General features: G+C 38.6%; 1 protein-coding gene across 1 annotated transcript in view; it reads right to left on the bottom strand.

The window, feature by feature from the left end:
- The window catches only part of TNFSF13B (TNF superfamily member 13b), an 86,116-nt gene that overhangs the window by 13,055 nt on the left and 59,470 nt on the right, over window positions 1-13,591 (bottom strand). Inside the window, exon 6 of the mRNA XM_025874784.2 lies at window positions 3,392-3,448. Within this exon, the coding sequence (XP_025730569.1) occupies window positions 3,392-3,448 (57 nt within the window). The remainder of the gene's footprint in view (window positions 1-3,391; window positions 3,449-13,591) is intronic.

Here is a 13,591-nt window from a genome sequence, read left to right as displayed (position 1 = left end):
TGGGATGAATGAAGGATTATGTCAGCAAGGTGCAGTGTACTAAAACCTTACACATCATCCCTCCCAGAAACATTGATTTAACAATACCTTGAAAATGCCAAAAACCTTGAAAAAAAATTCAGAATCCAGCTAAGAAGTAGAAGCTAAGTAGTAAAGCACAGACTCAGAAGCAGTCACATTTATATAGGTAAGAGGAACAATTTCAACTTATTCACATCAGTCCCTCCCCCAGACAGGCCTCGGTCAGCACCAAAAAGACAGCCTCTGTCTGTGATTTCCCCCATGGAGGGATGGTGAGATCTGAGTGTGCACCTGGCCACATGGCCTCTCAGAGTGACTTCTGTGCGGCTGGTTTCCATCTCACCCCATACTTTGTGCTGAACAACCGAAAGAGCTTGGTCCCTGTGACAGTTAGAAACAAAGAAAAGGGGAGGACATTTTTTTATAGCCAGCAGTTTGTTCTGTTTTGTTTTGCACGATTGAGAAAAAGCAGAGAACAGATTCTTTTCCTCCAGGAGAGGAGGGAGGAAGCAAAGGGGGCCTTGCTCCTGGAGGCCTTACAGTGGCTAATATCAAGCACTGCTGACCAGTAAAATTGTATCCCAGTCAAAATCAGTCCATGAGGAGTAGGAGAGTTAGCTTCATAGGCAACAAAGCAGCTCCGCAAGGAACGTGAAGAATCAAGAAAATCCAACACAATCAAAGGGATAAAACAAATCTCCAGTAAACCTGAAAGAAATGGCTATAATGAGTATAGATCACTCTGAAATCTAGTATAAAAGTAAAAGACGAAAGTATTAAAAGAATTATAACTACAGTAGTTTGTTAATAGACACATTATAAAAACATGTAAATCAAAGTTAAGTTATCAGCTTAAAACAGACTACTATAACTAAGTTGCTCTATGTAAGTGTCATGGTAAACACAAATTTAAAAACCTGTAGTAGATACCCAAAATACACACAGAAAGGAATCAAAACATATCAGTACACAAAATAATCAAGCCACAAAGGAAGACACCAAGAGAGGAAGAAAGAACAAAGAAACTATAAAGCAGCCAGAAAACAATTAACAAAAGGAAAATAATAAGTCTTATCAATAATTACTTTAAATGTAAATGGATTAAATTCCCCAATCAAAAGGCATAGAGTGGCTGAATGAATTGAAAGAAAAACGAAACGCAACCATATTCTGCCTACAAAAAACTCATTTCAGCATTAAGGACACACATAGTGAAAGGCTGGAAAATAGTATTTCATCCAAATGGTAAACAAAAGAGATAAGAAGTAGCTATTCTTACATTAAACAAAATAGACTTCAAGTAAAAAAATGTCACAAGGGACAAAGAAGTTATTATATGATGACAAGTGGATTGATTCATCAAGAGGATATAACAAATGTATACATTCATATATATATATATGTGTGTGTGTATATATATATATATATATACACACACACACACACTCAACATTGGAGCCCCTAAATGTATACAGAAAATATTAACAGATTTGAAGGGAGAAATAGACAGCAAGACAATAAGAGTAGGAGAATTAAATACCTACCTTCAATAATGGATAAGTCATCCAAAAGAAAATCAATAAGGAAATAGTGTGCTTGAACAACACTACAGACCAGATATACATGTATACAGATATACATGGAATATTCTATCCTACAGTATCAGAATATGCGTTCTTCCTAAGTGCACAAAGAAAATTCTCCAGGATAAATAAAATGTTAGGGCACAACTAATGAATCATTGAACACTACATCAAAAACTAATGATGTATTTTAAGTTGGCTAATTGAACATAATAAAAAAAGTGTTAGGGCACAAAATAAATCTGAACAGATTTAAGAAGACTGAAATCACATCAAGTATCTTTTCCAACCACAGTGACATGAAACTAGAAATCAGTAACAGGAGAAAAATAGGAAAATTCAAAACTACATGGAAATTAAGCCACACACTCCTCAACAACTAACGGGTCAAATGAAATTGAAAAGTAAATTTAAAAATATCGTGAGACAAGTGAAAATGGAAACACAACCTACCAGACCTTGCGGGATGCAGGCAAGTTGTGGTGCTAAAATATGCCCAGGCCCACTAACAGCTCCGTGCTGCTCAAGGCCTGCTGGCATCACCAGACTAACCTATGCATCCAAGGGGCAAAGCACGCAGATAAGCACCCCAAAGTCAGTGGAGAGCGGCCACCAACCAGGAAGATCACACACAATCCTCTGTGCAACTCACATTCACGATCAAGTAGCAGCTTCATCTTTCTTTGTGACGGACAGCATTTTTGTTTTGGCCAAATGTGTAAAACAAACTTTTCCTAAGTTATATTTTTAAAATTTTATCTTTGGTCCTTAAGGTCTTCTTCTGACTTCATTTTAATTCTTAGTAAACAGTCCGCTGCCTATTAAAGTTGCAAACATAAGACTCCAGAAAATGCAGAGCAATAAACAATAACAGAATTTCAAATAGTTTAGTACTTATGTTACATTTGGGCTAATTAAAACCACTTAGAAAAACACAGATGCAAGACAGCACTCCTGGCCCTCGTTATAAAGGCCCATCCAAATTCATCCTTGGGGCCCCTTCTTGTTTCCCCATCTCCAGCCCCCAGCTTAACCCTCTGCCACTTGTGAACTCCCTGTTCTGGTTCACAGCCCAGACATTCCCTAGCCCCCCGCCTGCTGGAGTTTTCCCCGTAGCACTTAATTTTATCATTCTACATTTCACTTGTTCATTAGCTTTTTTCCCCTGTTTCCCCTCATCAAAAGGTAAATTCCATGAAAGTGAGGAACAATACACATTTTATTCTTTGCTAAGCCCCACGGCCCACACAGTAAGTAGAACATTGTATGTCTTTAACCAATACATGCAAAATATAAAGCAATCATTTCACATTGGATTATCATAAAAGTGTTACATTCATTTGCACATATTTACTAACAATATAAAATCTTTATGGTACATTCAGTTTCATCTTCATCCTATTATGATTTCTAAAACCTAATAAAAAAAATAAAACCTAATAAAATAGGGCAATTAATATTTGTGAAGATGATCTTGAGCCACTGAGAAGCCAAAATGATTTCTAAAAAATTAAAAAAAAACTGAATTTGGCTTAGTATTGATTTTATCAAATGCTAATTATTTTAAATCTCTAAGTATTCGTGTCTCTAAGGTAATTCTGTTTGTTAGATTATTACCTTAGCCTAAGTATTTATTCCCCGATCATTCTGAATAAATTGAAGTTTCTTACTTTACATCTGATTCTGAGAAGTTTGGAGGCAGACAGCTGATTTGAGATGAAGTCTGAATACAATCTTACAAGTGATTGAACTGTAAGTCGAAACGTTGCGGGAGATGATCTTATTACCTTTCCGTATGGTAGGTGTGTCACTGTCTGCAATCAGTTGCAAGCAGTCTTGAGTGACTGAAAAGCAAAAATACATCCTTTTAGTTACTTAAAGAGGAACCGTAAGGGAAGTAAGATGCCCGAACGCACCGCACAAAGCTACAGAGCTGTTCTTCCAGAAACACTGAACCAATTATGCTTCCTCCAGAGCCTGCTCATTGTTCTAAAACTGCTTTATGACATCTGCACACAGATTTTTATTATAAATTTAACTTAAAATATAGTATGGACTTGAAATTCTGTTTAGAGAAACTCTACGTGCTGTTGAAACACGGTAAGTGTATCATCCTGATAGTTCAACCTAACTTGCCTTAAGGCGTCATGCCTGGACAGAAAGCGAATTTAGTGATTATCATGTGTCTTTCAAGTCTGTCATACGTATAAGCCAAACTATCAGAATACTATAAAGTGATTTTTTGTTTTTAAAAAAAGCCTAACATTAAGGGGCGACTGGGTGGCTCAGTCGGTTAAGCGTCTGACTCTCGATTTGGGCTCAGGTCATGGTCTCAGGGTCATGAGATCGAGCCGAGCATCAGGCTCCATGCCCAGCTTGAGATTCTTCCACTCCCTCTCCCTCTGCCCCTCCCCGCCTCACCCCCACTCTCTCTCTATCAAAAAACAAAAACAAAAACAAACAAAAAAAGCCAACATTAAATAGTAACTCACAGTTACTGCTAATACAATTACCCTTACTGAAAATAAAAACAATTGCTAACATTTACTGAGCAGATATAAATACAGGCAATCTCACAAAAGTCCTCAAAACTACATACGGGAAACTAAGTCCTGGCAAGTGTAAACAGCTTGTTTCGGGGCCTGTGGCGGAAAGTGATGGGGCCAGAACTGAAGCCACGCCTATTTCACTCCAGAGCCAAAGTCAGGCTTTGGGTAAAATATTTTGGACCAAGAAGAGAAGAGAGAGAGAGCATCTTTAAAAATAAAATGGGAGATTTCCCTGAAACCGCATAATCAGTAGAGCTTCTGGGAAGCATCAATTTGCATCACATATCACATGTACGATATTCCAGATAGCATTCAAGGAAACAGAGAACTATTCTGTTAAGTAAGGACAGATGCCTCCAGGTGAAAGCAAAACGAGAACACTGTCTATGGGAAAAAGAGCAGTAAATATCTATGGAAAATATGACAAAGCAATTTAAGTGTGCCTATTTTAAATTAAGAAAATATTAGTCGAGATCTCTTATTATCTAGCAAGTATTTTATTCAGAGTTGAAGTAGTACTTTAAAAACATGCCTCTCTATGTTCACATTTTAAGAGTTTGACACAGTGAATTTCTGCCTCCCTTATTAATTGAAAACGTTCTGAGTTCTAATACTTATAGCATAGCACCTAATAACATGTAATAGTTACAAGCTATTCCCAAGCTGTGCAGACACACAGTCCTTCAAAGAATACTGCTGCAGGGAGTGAGCACATCAGAAAATCTGTTAAGAAGTTCCCCCTTGGTATTTCAAAGTGGGAATATAATGTTAAAAGCTGCAATTCTTGGGGCGCCTGGGTGGCTCAGTCGGTGAAGCGTAGGTCTTTGGCTCAGGTCATGATCCCAGGGTTCTGGGATCGAGCCCCGCGTGGGGCTCCCTACTCACTGGGGAGTCTGCTTCTCCCTCTGCCTCTGCCCCATACTCCCTGTTTGTGCATGTGCTTTCTCTCTCTCTCATACAAGATCTTTTTTAAAAAGCTGCAATTCCTTTATAACTCTGAAACTTTTCTAACATATTTTTACATTTATCTGATCATTTCAATAGGAGCAGAACATTCTGGACGACTCCGTGATTCTTTGGTTTATCTGCAAAACCACGATGGCCATGTCTGTGCCAGAGGGAAAATGTGACTCATTAGTGCTGTTACTATGGCAGACCTTCTGCCACCAAAAATATGTAAAAGCATCATTAAGAGACAGAAGGGTCGTGAATAAGGACGGCGTGAAAGAAAGGAGAAACAAAACACCCACAGCAGAGAGAGAGTCTAAAGAGCGGGGGCAGTTACCTCAAGTAGCGCTACCAGCCCTACCTTAAACATGCTCCTATCCTTCCCACAAACACTTCTTAAGGAATTACTGCTCACAGGGCATCGTGATAAGCACTGTGAGGGATGCAAGGCTCAAGCAGAGCATGGGAACCTCGAATCTTCCCTCCACACAGAAGAGGATGTTGACAAAAAGGTTAAATTTCCAAATGTTCCCTCTTTCCTGGGCTGTATGTGCACGTGCATACAGAGATTAAATGAGATAATGCATGTGGCATATTTAGAACTCTTCCTGGCCCACAATACTTGCAAGATCAATCTTGGCTATTATAGTGGGAGGTGCTAGCATTATTGTTCTTCACAGTATTGAACCCAATAAACCGGGCCCATAAAGGAAGGGCACTAGAAGGCTGTGAAGGCCAAATGAACTTGATAAAGAGAAACAAGAAAAACTGTAAGATGTTACTCACAATTTCAGTGAACCCTTTCCTTGACCATTTACCCGACACCCCATAGGAGACTTACACATTCTATTTAGAGAAAGAGATTTCCCGAGAGTGAGCCTTGATACTACTAAACGGATAAGAAAACATCCAAATTTTAATCTCTGCAGTCCCACTGGAGTTGGCTACAACCTACATGTTAAAAAAAAACAATAAATCTATTCCATCATGTAGTAGCAGAAATCAAACTTTTAGAAGAAAATACACTGCGTGGAGAAAAGTGTATTTCAAGAAATACTCTTCAGAAAGGAAAAGGGATTATTAAAATCAAAGTTCGATAATAGTGTTTGAATTATACTTGCTGAAGCCAGTGCCATTCATTAACTTTTCTTATTCCAGAGAAAGCCACTGGGCTTTTGAAGGAGTGTTGCTGGAAATAAGCTTGAGGACTGCCCACTCTGGCCTCACGGGATGCTGCTTAGGCCCCATCAACCTCCGCAGTGCTGTTTACCTCTTTCACTCTCTTCCGTTTTAGGAAATCCGATGTCCATTATCATCTTATCTCTAGTACAATCCTTTAAGACTTTCCGGTTCAACAGAGATCCGATCTTAAAGTATAGATTATTGCTCACAAAAAGTCAGTCAAGATAGCAACACTGCTTTTTCATATCTCCGAGTGGCGTAGACAGCCAGCCATGAGAGTTTTGAGAATGCACGGTCTAATGTAAGAAACACAATGCTGGCAACAATTATAATGTTCATCAGTTGTATTTGGTTTTCAAAAGTCTTGCGTACAACCTTCCCTCTACTACAACTGAAGGGAATTTGGAGAGTCTGAGAATAAGTTATCTTTTTAACTAAACAACACGATAGCATGTGTTAAAACCTTTCTGTGTCTGATGGGGACACACATATTTCTATATATATCTATTTTTTTATATTAGAATAATGTGTGAAAAAAGGATAATTAATCTTGGTAAGTACAAATTTACAGCTTAATATTTATTCATAACATTAAAGTTTGTGTAAAATATTTCTATTTTTTTTTTATTAGAGAGAGAAAGCACAAGCAGGGGGAGCGGCAGAGGGAGAGGCAGGCTCCCCGCTGAGCAGGGACCCCAATGTAGGGCTCCATCCCGGGACCCCAGGATCATGACCTGAGTCAAAGGCAGACACTTAACTGACTGAGCCACCCAAGTGCCCCTGTAAAATATTTCTAAAACAAAAATATTATACTGATGGCAAAAATAGTTTACAAAAGAGAATTCCTAAAATAAGAGTTTTTGGAACAAAAATAATTTGCTATTGCTCCATATTTGATATAATAAAATCCAGCCAACCTCACAGAACAGCATTTAAATATTTTCCATAAGGAAAACATTTTGAATTTGAAAGCCATCTGTTGAAGTTCGACACTTATATTACATTCAAACACCATTTGATTAGAAAAAGGGATTTGAATGTTTATGGGATTGCTAGTATCTGCTGTATTATTTTCTGTATTTGAACTAAACATTTTCAAACTGGAGTTGGGTTTATTGTACATTATTTCCACAAAGCTCAACCTAATATAAACTACCACAAATAATGCAATTATTGTAGATTACGCGTAACTCCACTGGAAACCCAGAGCTCTCCCGTCACATCTGCCCCATCCATATGATGCACACCTGCTCGTTCTTGGTAGTCCTTCTTACTTATCTCATTAAAGCTACTCCCAAGCTCTTCAGTCTGGATGAGATGTCCTTCCTGCATTTTCCTGGGTCTCTTTCTTCGTCCTTCTGTCTTCTTATTTTACTGCACCAGAGTTTTTGAAGGCGATGCCAAGCTCCTCTTTCTGTATACCTTACCATTCAGTATATGGAAGTCATGAGAAACGCAGTTTGATTTTTCTTGAACTAGTTTTGAATAATCAGGGGCTAGAAAAGTCTAGGAGAAATCCCATAAAGATCTACATTTTGACCTAACGAGGGACATAGATTTATGAAGAAATTGAAGAAAGCATGATTTTGGCATAAACATTTCTACTGGAATGGGAATACACGAATTTAGGGGTAAAAAACTGGATTATAGAGTTTTATTTGGCCAGTGATAAACAGTTTGCCAATACGAGTTAATGGAGTTTTAAAAGTATTTCTAGAGAGCTAAATTGAGAAGTATGTATTTGATGTACCAGACAATTTTTTAAAAATTAGGAATTTTTAATCTTGAGAGGGGCCCCCCAGATACATGCTGTGCTTTAGAAAGGTCATACATGCGTTCTTGTGTAGAATCAATTGCCATGCAGAGAGAACGAAAGCAAAGGTTCAGCTGTTGACTGGTAGTAAATATAATATAAGGATTATTTGATCCCAGAAGCAATTACATAAATAGAGCATCCAAGGTAAATTGTGGGAAAAAAATTAAAGGTTTGTGACTAATGAATGTGTCTGAAGAATTAAAAACTAATAATGAAAACAAATTTTCAATTCTGGATAATTCAGAAAGATGGTAGCATTACTATGGCCTTGAGGCAGTACCAAAGGGGGGGCTGGTTTTGGGGGTTTTGGAAAGAGGTTGATAAAATAATATAGAAATCACAATAGTCAATAGGAGTAAAGAAAGATATCTGAATGGAAGGTGCGTGTGTGTGTGTGTGTGTGTGTGTGTGAGAGAGAGAGAGAGAGAGAGAGAGAGAGAGAGAGAGAGAGAATGTGCAGAGTCCTAAGCACTAACTGGATATTGTCATGCACCACTCATAATGTGAGTATCTTTTATGTCTAAAGCACTGTAGGATATGTAAAATGGGAGCCCTCTGCCTTGCCTCATAAACACCAAGAGTAAAAATACAAACAAAACAAAGCCCAGGAAAACAAAATGCCATCTTCCTAAGTTATTTCATTTTATAATTGATGAACTATTTTAATTTAATTTTGTAGTTGCATTACCATCTCCATGGGACATGTTATTTTTTTTCTTTTGCCATGACTTTTATGCATTACATTAGAATATTTCTCATTATTAATGGCGTACACTCATAAAGCACTGGATAGCAGTAACTTACCAGTGAGGAAAATTAGCTTCATGACACAACATGCAAACATACTTGAAGTCAAGGAAGGTGAAAACCAAGATAGAAATATATCTGAACGCTTGAAGAAAGCTACCAGAGAATCGAACAATTGGCTCTTACACCTTTGACCTCCCCTTGGACACTTCTGTCTGGATGTCACAGTGATAATTCAAACTCAACATGACCCAAATCTATTTCTTTATCTTCCACACACACACTCACCTCTCACTCTCTGTTTTCTCTTACTGGCTATAACTACCCTCTGAGCTGCCCAACCCAGACACTCTGTAAACATGCCCAGTTCCTTCCTCTGCAATCTTGAAACCCGGCAAATAACCCAGTTCTAATGGTTTGAATTTTCAACTTTTGCTCAATTTGGATTCTGTCATTTATCTCATTCAATAATTTTACTGAACACTAAATTTAGGTCATGTGTTGTCCTCCGGATAGCAAAGAAAAAAAGAAAAGAAACAGAGGAGACACAATCCCTACCCCCTTGGAGCATCCCTACCCCCATGGAGAACAAGTATGAATCAGCATCACAAATACAGAATTGAAGTTGCAAGAGAGATCAGGAAGGTTTCTCGGAATGGGATGCTTAAACTAAAGTCAGAAGAAAGAAGGGGGTAGGAACATTCCAGACGAAATTGTCATGAGTATACACAAAGGCTGAGGTTGGAGAGACACGGCAGGTATGGCTGAAGGAGGGAGAGACAGACAGACAGAGACAGGGGCAGGATAATAAGCCAGGACAAGACGCGCATGGCAGCCACATTTAGACCTCCACCCTCACTGCTCTGGACAATCGCACTTGCGCACCAAGCTGTGCCTCTTCTCTTTTCTGCCATTTCTACTCCACTGCTTGTGTTTCCTCCAGATTGACCTTCCTAAACCTGAATTTTATCTTGTCCTTCTAATGTTTCTAACTCCTTCAGTGGGTTTCCCCTGTACACAAAACCCAAGTCTACCTTCATGACCCCAGGACTTCAGCACCCCCACCCCTCGCAGAACGGGAGCTCCAACCGTGACGGCGTGTCTGCCATTCCCTTGGCTACATATTCCCGCCTTGGCATCTAGTGAAACCCATCCATCCCTCAGGGCTCAGACCAAACATCAAGTTCCCCTCATCCTTCCAGCTAAATATTGGATCCCACTACACTTTGTGCACACATCTACTGAAATAACATCTCACTATACATCCTAATTGTTTCTATTACTGTCTCCCTCCCTAGGCTCAGTCACTTTTTATTAAGGACCATCATTTATAAATCTGCACAGTGTCTGGTTTACATCAGACTAAAAAAAGAAGAAAGAAAATCTGTGCAACAGTTTAGAACAAAAACAGACATCATAACAATATCCACCTTTTCCAAATGGTTCTTAGAAACCTCATACTTATATCCAACTTTATAATACATGTTAAATCAAGCTCAATTAATGCTTTAGGGAAAATAAGTTCTATAAAAGAAAAACAACCACTGATATTTGGACCTTCTAACAATAAATCCTTGGGCCCAGGGTTATATGAAAAACATTTTCCATAAGAAATAACTCTCAACAAGAAGGATTTCGAGTTTTCATTTGTAGAACCGAAGCACACTATAATATTTTTTTTTTGAAGCAAATGGTTGTGTAGTATTTCTCTAAAATTTCTTACTCTCTATTTCCCAGAAGAAGTTCTAGTGCAGCAGATGGAAGAGAAACAGATTGAGCCGTGAAGTGTGACTCCTCAGCCGGTGTCAGAAGCTGCACGGGGTTGCTATTTACAGTGGTCTCCCGTCTATCCCAAATGGCCCAGCCCTAGGAGGAGGGGAGGAGGAGGAAGCGTGGACTTGTAAAAACACGTCCATCAGTTTTCCTTTGCAAAAATCCAAGCAAAGGAACAATGTCAAGGTGTTGGCCTGTATTCTGCCTGATCCACCCACTACAATAAGACCTCTTCTTGCATGTTTTCTACTTCCCGCTGCATCCCTGTTCCCACGCCCTGGGATACTGTCTCCTTCTCCCCAAATAGACTCACTCCTCAAAACCCAGCTCAGCTCTTAACCATCATGGTGTCGATCATCTTTCAGTCTATGATCTGAACTCACATCCTAGGATACCATTGCTAGATGGCCTCCTGTTGATATTGATGTTAGTAACAGTCTAGGCCTCTTGGGGACCCAAGAGTTTTTGTCAAATCTGATATATTATTCAAACGTTAAGCCCGTATAGCTCGCGCAATGGAAAAAAAACCTCAGAATTTGTAGTCAGTATATAATGAATCCAAACATTAGTTCTCAAACCAATTTAGCTGTTTAATCATGAGATTAACATTAATATTAAAATATCTTTTTCTTACCTATATAATAAGAATAACAATATCTGCTTCATGGTATTGTGAGGACCAACTGAAGTCATAATTTACATGTGCTTTGTAAAGACTAAAGAGCTTGTTGATTATTTTAAAATTTACATTAATTTTCTTTAATTTCTCCAACTCAGTATTTAGCTTGTTGAGGCAAGGGACTGGTTATGTCTTGGCTTCAATTCTCTCATCTAAAATGAAGACAATAACACCAACCTAATAGGGGTTACTGAGAAGGTAAATGGTATCACAGACCCACAGAGCCCAACCCTGAGCTTGTGTGTGCCACGTATCCAATAACTTAGTTTCTCTCTCCCCTTTTCTGTATATTCTGGAGTGCCACCTCATACCCTGGCATATTGGATGTTTCCTCTATTAGAGGAATTATTCCTCTAAACAGCAAAATCTGTTTCTTCTCTAACTCTTAAGAAATGAGAATACCTTTTATTTGTTTAATTTTTTAATTTTTAAAAAGATTTTATTTGAGAGAGAAAAAGAGCATGTGCACGCGAGTGGGGGAAGAAGCAGAGGAGAGGGAGAGAGAGAATCTCAAGCAGGCTCTGCACTGAGCACGGAGCCCAATGTGGGGCTCGGTCTCAGGACTCTGAAATCATGACCCGAGCGGAAACCAAAAGTTAACTGACAGCCACCCAGGAGCCCCAAAAATACCTTCTAAAAGAAAATCTGACCACAACAAAAGTGCAGCTGCCCAATACGGTTCTTTTAAATAGGACTTGACTTACAAAAATAATGAACAGTAAAACTAGTATTATCCATTCCTATAGGACTATTAATGAGAACACATTCCTCAACATTATGAATTTACTTTTAAAATATCAACCTATTTCCACAATTTCTTTTTTTAAGTTGGAAGTGTAAAGAATTATTGAGCCTTCGAGGAGAAACAAAGACTTACCCCGGCCTCACTGACGCACACTCTTCCTCTTTCCCGCCCTTCACGCTGCCCATTCTGTGAACCCCTGTCCAAGACACTGCACTTTTTCATGATGTCTGCCATTTTCTGGTATACTGTAATTTACTCATTAGTTGTGTTTATTGACTACTTTCTGTGTTTTTCTACCTTGCTGTAATGTAATCTCCAGTGGGCAGGAAACTTTTAGCTGTTGTGTTTTCTGATCAACACCCAACACCTAGAACAGTGCTTGAGACCTAAGGGGCCCGTGCCTTACATGGAAGATATATGACATCACTTTTGGCTGCTTTGATTGACTCATTTCCTGGCTCTTCTGTTTCTCAAAACTTTAAACTTGACAAGAACAGGGTTCAGAGATTTGGTTGTAAGGTCCCTATTTTATTTTATTGCTTTTTTGGAAACTGAACAGAAGCCAGCTCTTGCAACACTGAAAAAGAAGTCATTATTGAAGCGGTGGACGGGGGGGGTGGATAGCACTCAGGGAAGGTTCTGGTCAAAGATCACCATGACAGCAACCGGCTGTTTTGTTCTAGGAAGGAACACACCCTTACTGGGGAAGAGGCTCCAGTTAACCTAATTTTGACACAAAGTGGATGACTGGAACTCCATATTGCTTATGCATTCAAAACTCATTTTACAGTCTTGTAAGATACAGCAAAGCCAGAAATGTCCACGAAACAAAGACCGGATGTTACAGACCCATCGGAACTGCCATCTTTCCTTGCAAAGGAGATGGACTATGGATTTCAAGAAAGAACACTCAAAAATAGAGTTCAGTTATTTGTTAAGTACCAGTGTTGGTTTCTTAGTTGTGACAAAGTATGGTAATATAAGAAAACGGGAGATACTGGATGGGGGGTATATGGCAACTCTCTGCATTACCTCTGCAACTTTTCCGCAATTCTAAAATAATCCCAAACCAAGAATGTTTATTTAAAAATGGAGAAAAATAACTTCAAGTAGATTGGCCAAAATCTTACAGTAAATATTTAGAAGATGAAATATGGATAATTTTCCTCCACTCTTGTTTTTATATTTTGTTCATGTTTTCAACACCTTTTTAGTCTTATAATTGAGATGAGTATGATACACACAATAAAAGTAATTTTTGTATTTCTATAATCTAAAACACATGCAATTCTAATAACTTTTAAATTCTCTACTGAATAACAAGGGGAAAATATAAAGGTTACTTGATTTTATTAACAAAACCTTGTTTTAGCTCAGTGGGAATCCATTTGAAAGAACCCATTCTCTTGATGGGCTCTTAGTATGGTTCTCTCTCCGTTCTTTAAGTGGATGGAATAGTTAGTTGACAGCTGACAGCAGGGATCATGATGATTCCATTTGTGAAGAAATTTTAACAGGAATATTTCAAAGCCAGATCACTTTAGTTAT

This window comes from Callorhinus ursinus, unplaced genomic scaffold (assembly GCF_003265705.2).
Source record: "Callorhinus ursinus isolate GAN/ISIS: 27379988/994484 unplaced genomic scaffold, GSC_fseal_2.0 scaffold79, whole genome shotgun sequence".
Taxonomy (NCBI): Eukaryota; Metazoa; Chordata; class Mammalia; order Carnivora; family Otariidae; genus Callorhinus; species Callorhinus ursinus.
The sequence above is the reverse complement of the archived record's forward strand: the minus strand, read 5'-3'. Positions and strand labels throughout refer to the sequence as shown.